Source organism: Botrytis cinerea, chromosome 2, assembly GCF_000143535.2.
Source record: "Botrytis cinerea B05.10 chromosome 2, complete sequence".
NCBI classification, from domain to species: Eukaryota; Fungi; Ascomycota; class Leotiomycetes; order Helotiales; family Sclerotiniaceae; genus Botrytis; species Botrytis cinerea.
In genome coordinates, this window is record NC_037311.1 from 2,918,464 (window position 1) to 2,935,229 (window position 16,766).

General features: G+C 43.3%; 4 protein-coding genes across 7 annotated transcripts; 3 read left to right on the forward strand and 1 right to left on the reverse strand.

Moving 5' to 3' along the window:
* Positions 1-2,165, forward strand: BCIN_02g08140 (hypothetical protein). Its single transcript, XM_024691560.1, has 7 exons — positions 1-402; positions 464-633; positions 739-773; positions 832-987; positions 1,067-1,098; positions 1,159-1,268; positions 1,366-2,165. The coding sequence occupies exons 1-7, from the start codon at positions 235-237 to the stop codon at positions 2,054-2,056; spliced, it is 1,362 nt and encodes a 453-aa protein (XP_024547331.1). The 5' UTR covers positions 1-234; the 3' UTR covers positions 2,057-2,165.
* Positions 2,166-2,657: 492 nt separating this feature from the next.
* Bcski3 lies at positions 2,658-7,338 on the reverse strand. The gene is made up of 2 exons (XM_001546259.2): positions 7,074-7,338; positions 2,658-6,995 (listed from the first exon to the last, which is right to left on the reverse strand). Exons 1-2 carry the CDS (start codon positions 7,190-7,192, stop codon positions 2,858-2,860), a joined length of 4,257 nt encoding a protein of 1,418 aa, XP_001546309.1. The 5' UTR covers positions 7,193-7,338; the 3' UTR covers positions 2,658-2,857.
* A 101-nt stretch (positions 7,339-7,439) lies between these two features.
* BCIN_02g08160 (hypothetical protein) lies at positions 7,440-10,752 on the forward strand. The gene is made up of 3 exons (XM_024691561.1): positions 7,440-8,251; positions 8,299-9,549; positions 9,598-10,752. The coding sequence occupies exons 1-3, from the start codon at positions 7,868-7,870 to the stop codon at positions 10,258-10,260; spliced, it is 2,298 nt and encodes a 765-aa protein (XP_024547332.1). The 5' UTR covers positions 7,440-7,867; the 3' UTR covers positions 10,261-10,752.
* A 2,491-nt stretch (positions 10,753-13,243) lies between these two features.
* On the forward strand, positions 13,244-16,344 carry Bmp1. 4 transcript variants are annotated; one of them, XM_024691564.1, is made up of 8 exons: positions 13,244-13,382; positions 13,447-13,920; positions 14,012-14,073; positions 14,144-14,333; positions 14,396-14,694; positions 14,795-14,990; positions 15,047-15,428; positions 15,477-16,344. In XM_024691564.1, the coding sequence occupies exons 5-8, from the start codon at positions 14,582-14,584 to the stop codon at positions 15,851-15,853; spliced, it is 1,068 nt and encodes a 355-aa protein (XP_024547333.1). In that variant the 5' UTR covers positions 13,244-13,382; positions 13,447-13,920; positions 14,012-14,073; positions 14,144-14,333; positions 14,396-14,581; the 3' UTR covers positions 15,854-16,344. The 4 variants fall into 4 exon arrangements, with proteins under 4 accessions (XP_024547333.1, XP_024547335.1, XP_024547334.1 ...); XM_024691563.1 differs by having other exon boundaries at positions 13,447-13,796; XM_024691565.1 differs by having other exon boundaries at positions 13,559-13,920.
* The last annotated feature ends 422 nt before the right edge of the window (positions 16,345-16,766 follow it).

Genomic DNA, 16,766 nt, shown 5'->3' on the forward strand with positions numbered 1-16,766 from the left:
GTCATTCAGTCATAACAAAGTAGTTACTCATATATCCCACACGTCTCAGCTTTTACTTTGATACTTAGAATTACATTGTATCAAGCTTCTTACGGTCATTCTTGCGATTATTTTGTCGTTTCTTTCTGGCTTCTCATCAAGTTCAACTTAACAAATACACTCTCTTCTTTCTTCAATAAATCTCAATAACAGCGGAATTGCTCCTCTAAGCTTTGTTTAATAGAATCTCTACCTATGCTTATCGTCTTTCGAGAATCATTGGCCCAATTTCAGACCATGATTATGTTAATTTTCATATTGGTTTGGGGTCTCTTGAGTGGACTTGTAGCTTCTACAGTTTCAGTTGATATCAATGCAAAGTTCTCCTACCTTACTCTTGATCCAAATGCCACTATCACAAAAGTAAGATGATCAGTTTTACTCTGCCACTTTACTTTTTTGATAGCAAGCTAACACGTTGTAGTTTGAAAGTGTTCAAGTGGTTCCTCGCTCTTCCAACGCGCTTGTCATTCCAGGCAATGTTCAAGCGGTATGGCCTGCACTTCAAAATAACCAAGGAATCATGCAAACTGTGGTCGCAAACCAAGGAAGCATCGGAGAATGGTTTTATATTGGATTAGAATTTTGTTGCACGTACGTATTTGTTATATCTTTCTACACACAATTCGATCTAATACATCACTCGAGACCGATGCGAAATATTTGAAGTGACAGAGCTGATTCGCAGAAAACATGCAGACCTAAAGACTGGCAAGCTGATAAAGCTCAGCAAGGTAAGTTCAATACTTATGCCAATATTTTCGCGCAGATGGTGGAGCTGATTACTCATAGTATACCCGGGAGATCGTATCACCACAAAGTATCAACTGATGAGTGCAAATACTGGAGTTTATAATGTTACATGGAAGGTTGAGAGGGGCTACTTCGACATTCAAGCTGGTGAAATGCCCTTTACTGCAGAATCTTCTTTCAATCCTCAAGAGCATTGTAAGTCACTCAGCATACCCTCATTCGCTATCAAAAGCGATGACCCAGAAGTGGATATGCTAACGAGGATGATCAACAGCGACCCCTGGTGGCCAAGGCCCGTTTAATAAGGTAAGCAGCTGAATTTAAAACTCCTTTATGACCTTCTGACGTAGACTAACTATCTTTTAGGCACTGTTCGCAATCGAAACACAAGGAGGGAGTAAGTGGGACTTTGGGCCAGTTCAATGGGACCAAATCACTATACAAGCCGACACCACTAGAGGTGATTGGTGTTTTAAGTATGTCCTTGACCTTTTATCTCACTATTTTTGTTCAAATACAACATGGGCGATAGTATTCAGTCATTAATTAATCTCACAAACTAATACTTTACAGACCTATCAACAACACAGATTTCCAACATTATCTTGCCTCCCCTACCATCTTCATCTCTGGCAATCAAGTCATCTGTGAATATTCATCGCTGATCCTTGGAGATACAAAACCACCTACAGCTGTCTCATCTCTCACAACTTCACACACTGAACCTGGTCCCACCACACAAGATCTAGTTCTCTCGCCTACCACAAGCCCCACAGCTACAGTCTTCAGAAATAGTCGAGAGCCATCTCTTCCAACACCAAACCTCGCTGGACCAGGCGAAATTCCCACCTCGACGCTCTCAAATGGTCTCCAAGACCCATCCTATCCTGCGCTGTCAGCCTCCTTGGAATCAGCCAATAACTACCACAGTTCCTACAATTCAGTTCGAATGTCCAAATACACTGTCGCACTAGAAGCTGATCTCAAGAGCGTCTTTGGAACTACCACTATCACGACTGTAGATGGGGATAGTGCATTAACAACCATCACAACCGATAACTACAAAGCATGGGCTACCGCTTACGCCGCGGCACACAGGAACGAAACGGGCAATTCTACAAATGCGAATGGTGATGGAGATACCGTTCGTCTCATTCCGCTTTCACTTCCGTGGTTAATGGCTATGCTCGTCATAATCAGCACGTTGATCATGGCTGCTACTGCGTTCTTTATCTACAGACCTAGACAGGTGTATGTTTCGTAAGGATATTTTAATTTCAAGCATGATCGACACTCGCTGTACTCTAGAACATTCAAGGGGCGTAGGCACGATGATTTCTAGAGTTGGAATTCCAAATAGGAAGGACTGAGCAATTTAAGAAACTCATTTTAACATTCTAGATCAGAGTTTGTTTGTGAATAACCGTGACATATTTGTATTTGAACTTTGAGATATTTGTTTATACAGTCATGATGAAACCTGGTAGGTAGTATCGAAAGTAGTTACATGTATGTAAGTTGGTAATTAACTATTTCTCTACAACTCAAATGAATGTTCTCAATTTCTTGTGTTATTTGCAATATGCATTAGTGTCTCTTTCTGATCTCAGATCCAAAGCACTGTTCTCTCGCGCCAATGTTTGGATCGAAACCACAGATCAGCCCTCGGAATTTAAGTTGAAAATTATATCGGTATAATAATCGCTAGATTTTACAATCCAGATGGTAGAAGGTCTAGAGATTAAGAAGAGAGTCAAGAATTTTGCAGAAAAGAAAAAGAGACATTGCATCATTTTGAGTAAATCGGAGTCTCTGTCCGTGAGGTCCAATAATGGATTAATCGCAAGGTACTACTTGTTATCAAATACGTAGCATTTCTGCGCGGAGGAGTTCACATATTTTGTTTCAGACGTAAGTAGTGGTTTCTATTCGTGATCTGCCTTAGAGAATACTGTAATTGATACATGCGATGGTATGCTGTACACAGAAAGCTACGTTTTTGCGTCCATGCGATGACGTCACATTGGTCATTAATCATGCTATTCTCATCCTTAGACATAGCGTGCTATGCAGAGATACCATTACTAAAAGCATCCCACGCATCCTTCTTCCACGGTGCAACCATAATACCCCTTTGAGCATCGCCGACCTTCCCAGTACCGGCATATGCAGTTGATAACTCCTCAGCACCTAAGACTCCACGTGGAAAGATGGATTTCTTAGCCGTCAGTACTGCCATCTCAGCCGCCTTTACATCACCAGTTATATTTGCCAGTCTTGACCAACCATGCGTTGAGCCTGGATGGAGAATCACATCTTTCTGGACCTCGCTCATTACTCTAATCTCGGAATCCTCTTCAGAAAATGCAGCAATAGAACGAAGAACTTCGCCAACGCGTGCTTGTTCTGCATCCGTAATAAGCTTATCAGTGCGAAGAGTTTGTAATTCCGCGGTTACTGCTTCGATACCTTCGGTATCTGAATTGAACAGAGCTATAATCCCGAGGAGTAACACAGATTGTACGTGGTTGGGATGAGACTCCACACATTCATAGAGAATATCTTGTGCTTTGGAGCGGGATGATTCGGTACCATGAGCCCACAAAACCTGAGCAAGGACGCATACTGCATCAGGATTTCCTTTAGATTCTTTGAGAGCGGGCTCAAAATATTCAAGAGCTGTATCGAGATTTTTCAGGTAGTAATGGGCTAGACCAACAGTTAGATGGGCCGATAGTCTACATTTCTGACGGTCTTCTGCAGAGAGCTCATTGCCACTATCTTCATCACAGAGTTGTAAAGCGAGGTCTCCACTTTCTACAGCTTCTTCATACTGTTCATTTGCCAATTGAGATCGAGCGAGATCTGCTTTGGCCAAAGCAAATCGAGACAATGATTCTGGTGATTCTGTAACCTCGTAATCGGCTTCAGCTGCTCCACAAATTGTGGTCAAGGTTGTTACAGCTGAAGAAATATCACGTGCACGCTCAGAAAAGAGTGATGAGAGATGCTTTGAGACAAGATCATCGGGAGCCATCGATTGCACTCGGTTCAGCACAAACAAAGGTTGCACCAAGTCTGCTACATTGGTGACATTCTTCGCAGCTAGAACTTGATCAAAAGTTGACTGTGAGTATTGCCGATGCGTGATTAAAGAAGACGATCCAGAGATCTCCATAGCATGAGTAAAAAGGAGATTAGCTTCTTTCACATCGCCCAACATGAGGGCAAGAAGCCCCTGTCCAATCCAAGCATGCGAGTAATCCGGGTCAGTAGCCTGAGCTCTTGTAAAGGCATCATTAGCAAGCTGGTGATCATTCTGTTGTAAATATAATGATCCCAAATTAGTCCATGTCTGAGCACTTCTCTCATTCAAGTAGAGGCTTCGAACAAAAGAATGCTGTGCAACCTTTGGGTTTAAGTCACTGGTAACTATACCCAACGCGTTCCAGAACTCTGAGTTGCCTGCTTCTAATTCGATAGCTCTCTTGAAACATCGCACTGCAGCTTTCTGATATCTGGTAGATTTCTTCTTCAAACTAGGGGCCAAACAGACATGAGCACGATGTTCAATCCAACCAAGGTTGTAATAAGCAACTGCTTGGGCGTGTGTATCGTGAGATGAGGCATGAATAGCTCGCTTGTGAGCTAAAATTGCTGCATGAAGACATCGAGTTCGGCGTACTCCATCCTCTTCGTCGGCAGAAAATAGTCCCTTTGCTAAAACGACATCAACAGATACTCCGTCGACGTCTGTGAAAACATCATAAGTAGTTTTCCATTCTTCAAGTAACTTCTTGATATTTACATCTGGAAACTCGTCAATGCGGCCCCAAACCCAGGAGTATACAGCACAAGCATCGCCAACAGCTCGCCAGAGGTTGAAAGCATCAGCTCTGCTTTCAAAAACTTGACTAGCAATTTCAATAGCCTCGGTCGCACGTTGAGCTGCTTGTCCAAAAAGTCCCTTCTCAATACTATCCCAGGCACTATCGACTAAAGTTTGAATCAGAGCAATTGAAACGCCAAATTCCGCAGGTCGATTCTGAAGTACAGATTTATAGCCCTCAATAGCATCATCGAAGCTTCCGAGCTCACGCTTTACATTGGCGAGCATATGCTTTGCAAACCAAGTCTCACCATCCTGTCTCTGTTCAATCTCACTCTCGAATTGTTCTGCATGGTTAAAAGCTTTTGTTGCAGCAATGTAACGTCCAGAATTGTGATAACTTTCGCCTAGGCCAACCCACGAATGATAATCAGAAGGCGTAATGCGCAGTGCGGATTGGAAAGAAACAATACTCTTGGAATAGTCTTGTTTATTCAACTCCGCAGTGCCAAGAGCAGCAAATGGCCAACTGATGCCCTTTTTCTTCGAGCCAGGTGCTGGTCTGACCTTTCCTGAATTGACAACTCGTTGAGCAACTGATTCGACCAGCTCCCACTCGCCTTGGCCTGCGAATATCCTAGCCAAGCGCTCAGCAGCTTCCACTTCCGAGGATGAAAGCTCAAAGGCTTTCTGAAAACACTTTCGAGATCTCTTTTTATCATTCGAATAGTCTGCGTAGAATATACCCAGGCTGGTATATGCCGGAGCAAAATTGAGGTTACTTTTCAGTGATGCTAGGAAATATGAGTATGCCCCCTTTCTGTCCTTGCGTGCAGATTTCGAAGTATCTATGTTCCATAAGCAAACGCCGACACGATATTGCGTCTGGGCCAGTAAGTCTCGAGACTTCATATCTTTGGCTTCGATTCGAGGTAAGCACTCTTCTAACTCCTCACGTCCACGAATATAATCGCCATTAATAGCCTTGACCCATGCGGCCTCAGTCTTAACTCGTATATTCGTAGGATCTCGTTGTAAAGCACGTTCAAGGAAGTCAATAGCGGCAACAAAGTCGTCTTCTTCCTCATAAATCAAACCAATTCCTATGAGAGCAGGAGTTGAAGTTGGATTTTCTTTCAACAGACCATCGAATAGAGCTTTTGCTTCCGGATGATTCTTCGGCGATTGATAAAATACGAGAGCAGTACCCAACAAGGCTTTGAAAGATTGGGATGCATTTTTGAACTTTTTGCCAATTTTGTTGGATTCTTCCGATGCAAGCCGATTTGCGTTCCGCATAAGTTCTACCACGCTTTCGTGCTCATCTAAAAATTGATAATACTCTCCCATGAGACGATGTGCCAAAACTGATGTGGGAGAGTCCGTCATGCCCCCTATCATCATTGCCAAGCGATCTTCTGCAAGCATCGAAAAGTCATCCAACGTCACTCCTCCTCCGTCATCTTCATCTGAACTACTTTCATCACTTTTCTCGTTATTCGTGGGAGCTGGAGTTCGTGGTGGTGGCGGGAATGGCGAAATCTCACTGGTCATGAATCCTCGAAGAACCTGAGCAAGACCACTCGTAGGAAAGAAATCTATGTACTCGCGCAAATTGTTGACATCCAAGCCTTGAACATATTCGGGATCTTGCCACTCAATAGCAATATCCCAGGCCAGCTTGTACGGATGCTTAATCAAAACCATATCTGTAGCCAGCTTGAATAGTTTTGATCGTTTTTCTGTCTTTGAGTCTCCGGGCGGGAGAACAACCAAAGTGTCTAGACATCTTTGAATGAGTTTCTCTTCGTATTGACGGCGAATTTCATCATCGGTGGTCCAGTCTATGATTTTGTTGTAAATTTCTTCCAAATCACTATCTTTCAAGACTTCTCGTTTTACTTCGACTGTTACTTGACCAATTCTGGCACCTAATCTTGTTCGTCGCTCTCCTATTTCCTTGTTGATACGCTCTTTCTCTTCGAATTCGGTAATCTGAGCTATGATCTGATAGGTATGTGAAGGATGATGAACGCGACCTTCCAGATATTGATAGACTGGGCTATCAGGTAGAATGACTTCCAAAGACTTCCTGTGTTGCAAGCGGGATCCTTCATTTTTGGCAAAAGCGAGAAATTTGTCAATGACATCTTGACATTTGTATTTATCGTCGTGAGCTTGATAGATTTGAGCTAACTGCAAAGCTGCTGTTTGGTATTGCTCAACCTTGGGACCGCCCTGCTTCTCGTACAATTGAATGAGACCTTGCCATGCCTGTGGCTCCCCCCCCTTGACTTTAGTTGCAGCATCGTAAGCCTTTTCTGCTTCTGCGTATTTCACTTGTTTACTATAGGCAAATCCTAAAAAGATATTCCTGCGGACTGGAAGTTAGAGATGTTGCTTCCGAGAAAGATGTATAAAGGCATGTGCAATGGTACTGGGTTTGACTTACGCCTGGTAGCTGTTTGGATCCGAATCAAGAAGCTTCTGGGCTTGCTCGACAGCTTCATCATACTTTTGAGATTGAACTGCAGCATTTATAGCTTTCAGCGCGGCTTTGGTTCCTGACATGTTGTATTACTGGGTAATTTATCCGGCATAGTTATCCCAACAAATTAGGTTTGGTTTATGAGAAAGTGTCGAAGATCAAACGATGAGCTCTCAACTACACATGATTTAGAATTCAAGCAAGCACTACCTATGTAGGTACATCATACATTTTTTGGCCACAGCCTTGTCCTTCTTGGTGGGGTCTAGCCTGACATGTCTCCTCGTGCCTGTCCGGCTCGGATCATCTTCGTTCGATAGCGAGTTGTGCGTTTGATTGACAGGGTCTTTTCATTGGGCACGTTTTACCCCTGTGATAGTCGGATACCCATCTGACATCGTCATTGTTGCCCCCAGATATCAAAACTACCCAGGCGGTGCAAATAGAAGGAACCAAGAACCCGAATACGTGAATTGGCACTAGTCTTTGTTATTCGTTATTTGTTGCTGTCACATTCTCATGAATTTCAATCCAGTCCACATAAATATCTGTGTCCGTACTGCAATTCGTACGATAGAGACATAATCATTGTCAATCAATCGAGAGAGATTGATAAGAACCACCCCGATATTGTATCAAAGCAAGCAGATCACCAAGCGCTGTCTGCCAGGAATTACAATCATCTCGTACTTTCACTGCTGTACGTGAACAATTCTTGAACCTCTCTCGCACTCTTCCTCGAAGAACTCCTCCACACGATGTCACCGCTGCGATTAACGATCGAGAATGGCCTCTTCCGCGATTCCCATGGCCGCGAAGTTACTCTTCGTGGAATAAATCTTGCTGGGGACGCCAAGTATCCTAGCAATCCGAACCAACCCTCGCATATTTCAATGGACTTCTTCGACGGAGATCATGTCAACTTCCATACTCGCCCATTCTCTCCAGAAGATGCACATGTTCATTTCGCACGGTTAAAACGTTGGGGCTACAGCACGATACGATATGTTTTTACATGGGAGGCAATAGAATCCGCAGGGCCAGGCATATATGATGAAAAATGGATTCAGCATACCATTGAAATTCTGCGACTAGCAAAAAGTTATGGTTTCTATATTTTTATGGACCCCCATCAAGATGTCGTAAGTATACAGCCTTCAAGCGAAACTTTAAAAGACTAACAAAGTAGTGGTCGAGATTTTCAGGTGGATCAGGAGCTCCAATGTGGACTCTCTATGCTTGCGGACTTGATCCTAAAAAGTTCGCTGTGACAGAAGCGGCAGTCGTACACAATACATACCCTGACCCCGAGAACTTTCCCAAAATGATTTGGTCTACGAATTATACACGTTTAGCCTGTCAAACGATATTTACATTTTTCTTTGCTGGTCGGGACTTTGCACCTAAATGTATTATTGATGGTAAGAACATACAGGATTACCTCCAAGACCACTTCGTAAATGCTTGCGCCCACCTTGCAATGCGGATTCATGAAGCAGGAGATCTCGAAAATGAAGTGGTAATTGGCTGGGAAAGCATGAATGAGCCCAACCGGGGCTTTGCGGGTTGGGCAGATTTATCCACCATTCCAAGTGAACAGAAGCTGCAGAAAGGAACATCTCCGACTGCATTTCAAGCCATGTTGACTGGGTCAGGAAGAGCATGTGAAATAGCTACATGGGATTTTGGGGGAATGGGACCATACAAATCGGGCTCGACTTATGTTGATCCCCAAGGAGAGACAACATGGTTATCAGCAGATTATGATGAATCAAGATATGGCTACAAACGAGACCCGGGGTGGAAGCTGGGAGAGTGTATCTGGGCTCAACACGGCGTATGGGATCCATCAACAGATACTTTGCTGAAGAAAGATTATTTTAAGAAGAATCCTCGAACTGGGCAAGAACTTAGTTATGAAGAGTTTACAAACTCGTACTTCATGGATTACTATCGCAAACACCGGGACGCTATCAGAGCTCATCATAAAGACTCAATCTTGTTTTGTCAGCCACCGGTATTGGAAATTCCCCCGTCAATCAAAGGTACTAAAGACGATGATCCTCTTATGGTCTATGCGCCTCATTACTATGATGGAGTCACGCTCATGACCAAAAAGTGGAATCGTCACTGGAACGTTGATGTTTTTGGCATCCTGCGAGGTCGATATTGGACACCGGCCTTAGCTATAAAGATTGGAGAGTCAGCAATTAGGAATTGTTTCAAAGATCAGCTTGCGGCGATCAAGAAAGAGGGTGAAGACTATATGGGAAATCATCCATGTGTTTTGACAGAATTTGGTATTCCTTATGACATGGATGATAAGTATGCTTACAAAACTGGCGATTATTCTAGTCAATCAGGTGCAATGGATGCAAATCACTTTGCCGTAGAAGGAAGTGCTATGGCTGGTTATACTCTTTGGCTTTATATGTGCGAGGCAAGTCACCAGAGATCTCATAGCTTGATTTTCACTAATGATTTACAGAATAAACATTCTCTCGGCGACCAATGGAATGGCGAGGACCTTTCAATCTTTTCCTTGGATGATTTACCACTACCACTTGAAGCCAACCCTCCAACACCTAGCGATTCAAGCACATCGCTAGTAGACCACACAGCTGGACCCAATACCAAAAAACAAAACTCAGACGAGTCAACTGTCAATCCAGGTAATTTAAAAGCAACATTGAAAACTCCCTCAATTTTGTCGAAGCAAACTGATAGCCCTCCTGAACTCACCAATTCCCCTGGTTACCGAGCCGCCGAAGCCTATATCCGTCCGTCCCCCATCGCAACAGTCGGTAAGGTCTTGAATTACGGATTCGATCTTCGAAAGTGTACGTTCACATTGCGACTTCATGCCGGCGAAGCAACATCCGAAGATACGCCCACCGAGGTCTTCCTTCCCGAATTCCATTTCCCGAAAGATAAATGCGATGTTCAAGTTAGCGCGGGGAAGTGGACGATTAGTACGGATGATGCGGATGGAGGGTTGATTCAGAGACTTAGATGGTGGCATGCGGAAGGTGAACATTCTATTAAAGTCACGGGAGTTATAAGTAAACAGAATGTCAATACGGGCGAAGAAGACGATGAGGGCTATTATAAAAACATGCTCGGTTTTGCAAAGTCTTGCACGTTGATGTAATGAATGGTATTAAATGAAATATATATATATTGGGGATTTGAGCATGGTTTGGTGTTCGGAGCATGATTTACAGGTTATCGATTGAGGACTGTTGGGATGGATGGGTATTGGTTCTGAATAGTTGGATCTAGTTTCATAGCGTGAAGATTCGAGATGTGAGATTCGAGACGTTCGTCTGTTGAATATCAGCTTGTTGGGAGATGAGATTTGTATAAACTTTTTATGATTTATTGGGAAGTGTGTGTGCGGTGTGTATGCGTGTGTGTGTATGTGCATGTGGAAGATATAGATTGTAAAGGACTTGTGATTTGGCGGATGGGCGATTGAGCAGATGGGATGGGAGTCAGTGGAGGGGAGGGCGGATTAGATGAGGTGGGATGACGAAAGGGGTAAGTCCTAATAAGTCATGATCTGATATTTTTTGAAGAATTTTGAGTGTGAATTGAGTGAGTGAGTGATAGATGGCTTGGTTGATAGATGGATGGATAATCAAGGTTGTGATTGTGATTATTATAGCTGGCTGGGTTGGTAATATTCTACAATATGTGGAATTTGATCACATGTACATATACACACACTCTCTCTCTTTTGGTCGGGATTCTGGAGATTTTTTTTTTTTGGATTATGTTATAAATATTCTATGTAGAGTTCGTGGTGTGGAATTTGTAGATATTAGATATGTATGTATATAACTTATGTGTATTATTATATAAGTATTTGCTTTCTTGCTTCCTTGCTTGTTGGTGACTAGTGAGTGATATGTGGATTGAATTGGATACTCCCAAGCTTCTTGGGTAGAGGAGAGCGTTTCGAAGATGAGGAGTATTAATAAGCATTAAGCATAAATAATTAAGCATTGGGTTTCGGGGTTTATTTGTTGAGTGTTGCGGTTTTGATTCTGGGTGTACTTGGGATTGTGATTATGGGGGGAGGGATGGATGGATGGATGGGAGGTCGTAGGAGTATTGAGCTTGAGATGGGTGGAATTCTGGTTCTGGTTTGTAGAATACGGTTTAGGTTTAGGGTACGGGATTGAGGGTTTATGTTATAGTAGATAGGTAGGTAGGTAGGTAGGTGTTAATGAAGATGAGAAAGAGAATGGATTACTTCTTCGCACCTACGGAGGCAAAAAGTGAGGATCCAAAAGTGAAACCAAACGGGTAGGAATCAGGACCAGGATGGTGAAAGGAGGTGTTTCGTCTGGAGAAATGTCAAACGGGGTGGCGTGCGGGAGGGACAGCTATTGGATGGCGAGATTTGAGTTTCTGGGTGGAGAGGTTTGGAGTCGGGAAACGAGTAATGGGTAGAAGGAATGATGCGGTTGGAACTTGGAACTTGGAACTTGGAACTTGGGACTTGGTGGTGGTGCTTTGCTCTTGGGGAGAGGTCAAAACTTTGGGGTTGGGGAAGCGTGGAGGGAGGATATGGAGGAGGGTTTGAAGAGGCTCTTTCTGGAAATTGGCTGGCGGATGGGTTTCTTGCTCTGTGTGCATGGTCACGGTGTGATGGTGATGTGATGATGGGATTGAGCTTGGTTGTGCTTTTATATGCTGATCGGACATGGTGATGGGATGGGACACGTGAAGTGTTAAGGTTAAGGGAGGTTAAGGGAGTGAAAATAAGAGTGACGATCAAATCACGGGCCACATGATCGAAGTCAGCTCCGAAGGATTTGGATCCATCCAGCCAGACACCGAGAACTCCGTGTGGGTGTTTGTTTGAGAAGTGGATGGCCGTCGATGGACCGATTAATTTACATGAGAATTCTTGAGGGGTTCCTGTCCGAGGAGATACGAAGGCTGCTTTGTCAGTGGTGGTGTTTTTATGTGTTACCGTGCTGTGGATATGACGAGGCTTGGGAAACGAAATTGAGGATGATGGAATGAAACATATCAACAGAGTGATAGCGATATGGCATGATTCGTAGATCAGAGTGGCATATTCTGGATTCGGCGAATGGATCCTTTGCTCGAACGAGATCGCAAAGCTTCTCGCACGAATGTCAGTGTGGATATGAGATGCTATATATACGATGCTGCACATATGGATCTCTCTCGTGTCACTCTCATGCCTGCCCACGGAAGGATAAGATCAACGGAGCATAGCTAAGTGCACATTCGCAAGTCGCTGTTGATCAGACGCAAGTCATAGCATAGTCTCTGTCTCTGTTCATAGCAGAGATTTCCATCTTGCTTCATACATACACATACATAACGCATCGCTATCCTGAGGATCTTGGTATATATAAATACCCTGCTGCCAGTAGGTAACGTTAGGTATCATTCTCCACACACATGCATTCCTGTTGATTGGCCCCGCGAGAAAGACCAACGGCTGTGCCGTGTGAAACAGACGCATAAGCGAATGAAATTTTCAAATCGTGGTAATCCAGTGGTTGTCAGAGTTTGGTTTGAGAGGTTGATTTGATCTCACCCTACTGACTGGTGCGTACCTCGTAACAGGTCCAATCTCGATGTGATGGAATTTTGAAATTTCCAGTTGGGCGCTTAGAGGGGACAGAGCTGAGGCTGTAGAGTTGAGTCTGTACAGATGTGACGTGGATGTGCAATTGGTGGTTGATGGATGTGTTTGTTGTATTGTATTGTACTGTATTGTATTGTGTGAGAAAGTCACAGATAGATTCTCTGATTTGATAGTGACATTGAATGACATTGAATGACATTGCATTGATCTTCATGGAGAAACACAGCCACCAAACATTAGACAGATGGCGTCTCTCGTTTGTCCCTCTGATTTGCAAGTATAATAATAAATCACTGATATCTATCCCTCTCGATTCTCACCCACACAATTGATACTAGTGATACTAATAATAATACTGTCGTCTTCGTCTTCGTCTCCATCTTGTCTACTTGTCAGGACCGACAGTAACGCTTCTTCCCTCGGGTAATTCCTCGCTGGGCAATGATTGCTATTCTCATCCATATCCCATATCCCATATCCCATATCCCAATCCCCAATCCCCAATCCCCCATTGTTCAACTACTGTTTGAGATCCATCTCGGATGTCCCTGAATTTGGACTCTGGGGCTTTTGACTTTCTTGACTTGGACCTTGGGTCATTGCTTGCTCGACCTTTCCACCGGTTAGGTAGATATTAGGTAGGGAAAAGAAGGGACCCAGCTTATCCATTTCATCCCACTCCACTAAAAAGCTTCCAATCAGCACCAAAGATCCCCCCTCATTCAAAACCACTTACACCCGTGCTTTTACTACTTTACTTTCAACAACCTCCGTCACCCACTCCACTACCACCACCACCTACTTACTTGATCAGTCTAGAGAGAAGAGACATATTTCCCAAGGCTTCTTATCCTCTCTTCCTTTCACACTTTACCATCTGAAGTTTGAAATACTTCCATCTCTCCGACACATCATTCTCAACTCTGCGACAAGTCACCTCTCCGAATTCACAGGTCCAACTGGAAATCTTGGAAGAAAGAAACCTCATCCTTGTAGCGGGGCAATCTGAACCTCTTGGTCTGGAACACATATTGGGAGAGATTATAGTACAGGTACAGCATATCTCCTTTCCAAACTGTTTATATATCGGATGAATTGTCTACAATCTTCGTATGCAATTTGCGCATTTGTCAGAAGAAGTTCCGAGTTGTTCTGGAAGCTTTAGAATCTTTCGAGGTCGGTATTGCTGAGAGGAGATGTGAACGCGGGACACACACAAGAGAGAACAAGAGGAAATGCTGATTATGTTTATTACTCGACCATACAGATAAACCACGGTTCCCATTACCTTTTGTCAACGTCGTGAAGATTTCAGCTGGTTACATTCTGGTAATTACGACTTTGCTGGAGTTATATCAAAGCTGCGACAGGCTGAACATATTCTTTACCTTTACAACAGGACCGAGCGCAAGCAGGTACAAGTGTTGAGAACAGCCTTCACGACTTTACTTTTGAGAAAGATCAAATCAATCTTTTCAATCAGTAGCTCGTTGTCTTTGTACACGTTTAGCTCTCAACAGCAATTTATTTCAGAGAAAGGAAAGCCTGCCAGCTGAAAGAACAGTGAAAGACAAGGTTCCAAAAAAAGGGTGAATTGATCCATACTTTGCTTTGACATCGCTTGGAACATCCCCAACTAACGACAACAAAGAAAAGTTTCCGAGCTTCGACATTTCTATTTACAACAAAATAGCATCCTTCCACTTTAGCACTTACGATTTATTCCTGTAGTCATTCAGTAAAGCTGTCTATTGGTGTTTACAACTGGTAGACAAGTCTCCAGTTCTTCAATTCTGCAAGATACGACCTTTTTGCTTCATATACCCATTATTTCACCATGACAGCTCGTGCGCCTAATCCCGCCTCGGGATCACGAAAGATCTCTTTCAATGTCAGCGAGCAATATGATATCCAGGATGTTGTAGGAGAAGGAGCTTATGGTGTTGTCTGGTATGCTACCCCACTTTGTTACTCTTGCAATCTCTCGAATGGAGGCAGACCATGGAACTTGCAGAAAATGGAGATGTGCTAATTCGATCTCCCGCTGTAGCTCAGCTTTGCACAAGCCTTCGGGGCAAAAGGTCGCTATCAAGAAGATTACTCCATTCGATCACTCTATGTTCTGTTTGCGAACACTCCGTGAGATGAAGCTACTCCGATACTTCAATCACGAAAACATCATCTCCATTCTCGACATCCAGAAGCCAAGAAACTATGAGTCCTTCACAGAAGTTTACCTTATCCAGGTATGTAGATTAGCAGCGTCAGGTTGAAATGGGATAATGTACTAATGCAAGAGCAGGAACTCATGGAGACCGATATGCATCGTGTAATTCGCACCCAAGATTTATCCGACGACCATTGCCAATACTTTATCTATCAAACCCTGCGAGCCTTGAAAGCCATGCACTCCGCAAATGTTCTACACAGAGATTTGAAACCATCTAATCTGTTACTCAATGCCAACTGCGATTTGAAGGTCTGCGATTTTGGTCTTGCTAGATCGGCTGCATCCCAAGAAGATAACTCTGGTTTCATGACAGAATATGTTGCGACCAGATGGTACCGTGCTCCAGAGATTATGTTGACGTTCAAGGAGTACACCAAGGCTATTGATGTCTGGTCTGTTGGATGTATCTTGGCCGAGATGTTAAGCGGAAAGCCCCTGTTCCCTGGAAAGGATTGTGAGTGACGTCTGTATTGAAGTGATATCCCTTGCTAATCATTCATAGATCACCACCAACTCACACTCATTCTTGACGTTCTTGGTACTCCAACCATGGAAGATTACTACGGTATCAAATCTCGTCGTGCAAGAGAATATATCCGATCGTTGCCATTCAAGAAGAAGGTTCCTTTCAAGACCATGTTCCCAAAGACCTCAGATCTCGCTTTGGACCTCCTCGAGAAGCTTCTCGCTTTTAACCCAGTCAAGAGAATCACTGTCGAAGAAGCACTGAAGCACCCATACCTTGAACCATACCACGATCCCGAAGATGAGCCAACCGCCAATCCCATTCCAGAAGAATTCTTTGATTTCGATAAAAACAAGGACAACCTCACCAAGGAACAACTCAAAAAATTGATTTATGATGAGATCATGAGATAGACTTTGCCTTTAATTTCGTTTTTAATTGCTTCGGATATCCTTCAACGCATTATTTGGAAATTTAAATCTTGAACTATTGATTAATTTAGTCCTAGAAAGAAGGTACTTGTGGCATTGAAATTTCAAACATTTGAAACTGTACTTGCAACTTTCTGTTCTGGACCGTATTTATCTCGCTTCACTTGGTGACGCAATCTTCACTCGATTTGTGTAGTCTCAAAAAAGGATCTTTAAATAACCGGATCTTACGAAGATGATATAAGAGAATATGGCTATAAACCTTGCGTTTGGGTTGGATAGTCTGAGGGTGGGATGACGAAAGGGGAAGACTCGAAGAGCATTTTCTTTTTCATAATTTACGGGATGGATTCCAGACAGGGGGTTGGGAATTAGCCAGTGGCGAGATATCATTTGAGATGATTTTTTTTTTTTGAAAGATGATGGGAGGATGGAGGATGGAATGCAAATTATGATGGCATGAAATCATGTTACGTACAGCTTTTTTTATGTTTCTTTCAATTGCTAGGGTTTTTCTATTTCATAAAGGTTCATACATGATATGATATGATGTGATGTTTACGTGCATTTGTTGTAACCTGTGTTTGTATCTGGATAGTATTGGTATTGGTATTGCTACGCTTCTCTTTGCTTTTATGCTATTCTAGAGAGATTGGATAGGGTGTTTGATTTCTGTTACTCGAAGTATGGTGTGTTTCCTCTCGTGCATCATCCCGGGTTGGCGGATACAAATTGCTCTTTCCCAGGCACTTCATTCTAGTCCCCGATGATTGGAATCTGCGAGCTTTGAGCCATAGCTCTCTCTCTCTCTCTCTCTCTCTCTCTCTCTCTGCTTGAATCAGAGAGAGATTGATTTTGTCGGCCGAATAAATCGACTTGTGGTGTTTATGCGAGG

Coding starts and splice junctions, on each gene's coding strand:
- Bcski3 (XM_001546259.2), bottom strand. CDS start 7,192: ATGTCAGGAACCAAAGCCGCGCTGAAAGCTATAAATGCTGCAGTTCAA. Junction 6,996..7,073: donor GATCCAAACAGCTACCAGGC/GTAAGTCAAACC, acceptor TCCAGTCCGCAG/GAATATCTTTTTAGGATTTG.
- BCIN_02g08160 (XM_024691561.1), top strand. CDS start 7,868: ATGTCACCGCTGCGATTAACGATCGAGAATGGCCTCTTCCGCGATTCC. Junction 8,252..8,298: donor TGGACCCCCATCAAGATGTC/GTAAGTATACAG, acceptor CTAACAAAGTAG/TGGTCGAGATTTTCAGGTGG. Junction 9,550..9,597: donor TTTGGCTTTATATGTGCGAG/GCAAGTCACCAG, acceptor AATGATTTACAG/AATAAACATTCTCTCGGCGA.
- BCIN_02g08140 (XM_024691560.1), top strand. CDS start 235: ATGCTTATCGTCTTTCGAGAATCATTGGCCCAATTTCAGACCATGATT. Junction 634..738: donor GGATTAGAATTTTGTTGCAC/GTACGTATTTGT, acceptor GAAAACATGCAG/ACCTAAAGACTGGCAAGCTG. Junction 988..1,066: donor TTTCAATCCTCAAGAGCATT/GTAAGTCACTCA, acceptor GATGATCAACAG/CGACCCCTGGTGGCCAAGGC.
- Bmp1 (XM_024691564.1), top strand. CDS start 14,582: ATGACAGCTCGTGCGCCTAATCCCGCCTCGGGATCACGAAAGATCTCT. Junction 14,695..14,794: donor GGAGCTTATGGTGTTGTCTG/GTATGCTACCCC, acceptor CTCCCGCTGTAG/CTCAGCTTTGCACAAGCCTT. Junction 14,991..15,046: donor CAGAAGTTTACCTTATCCAG/GTATGTAGATTA, acceptor ATGCAAGAGCAG/GAACTCATGGAGACCGATAT.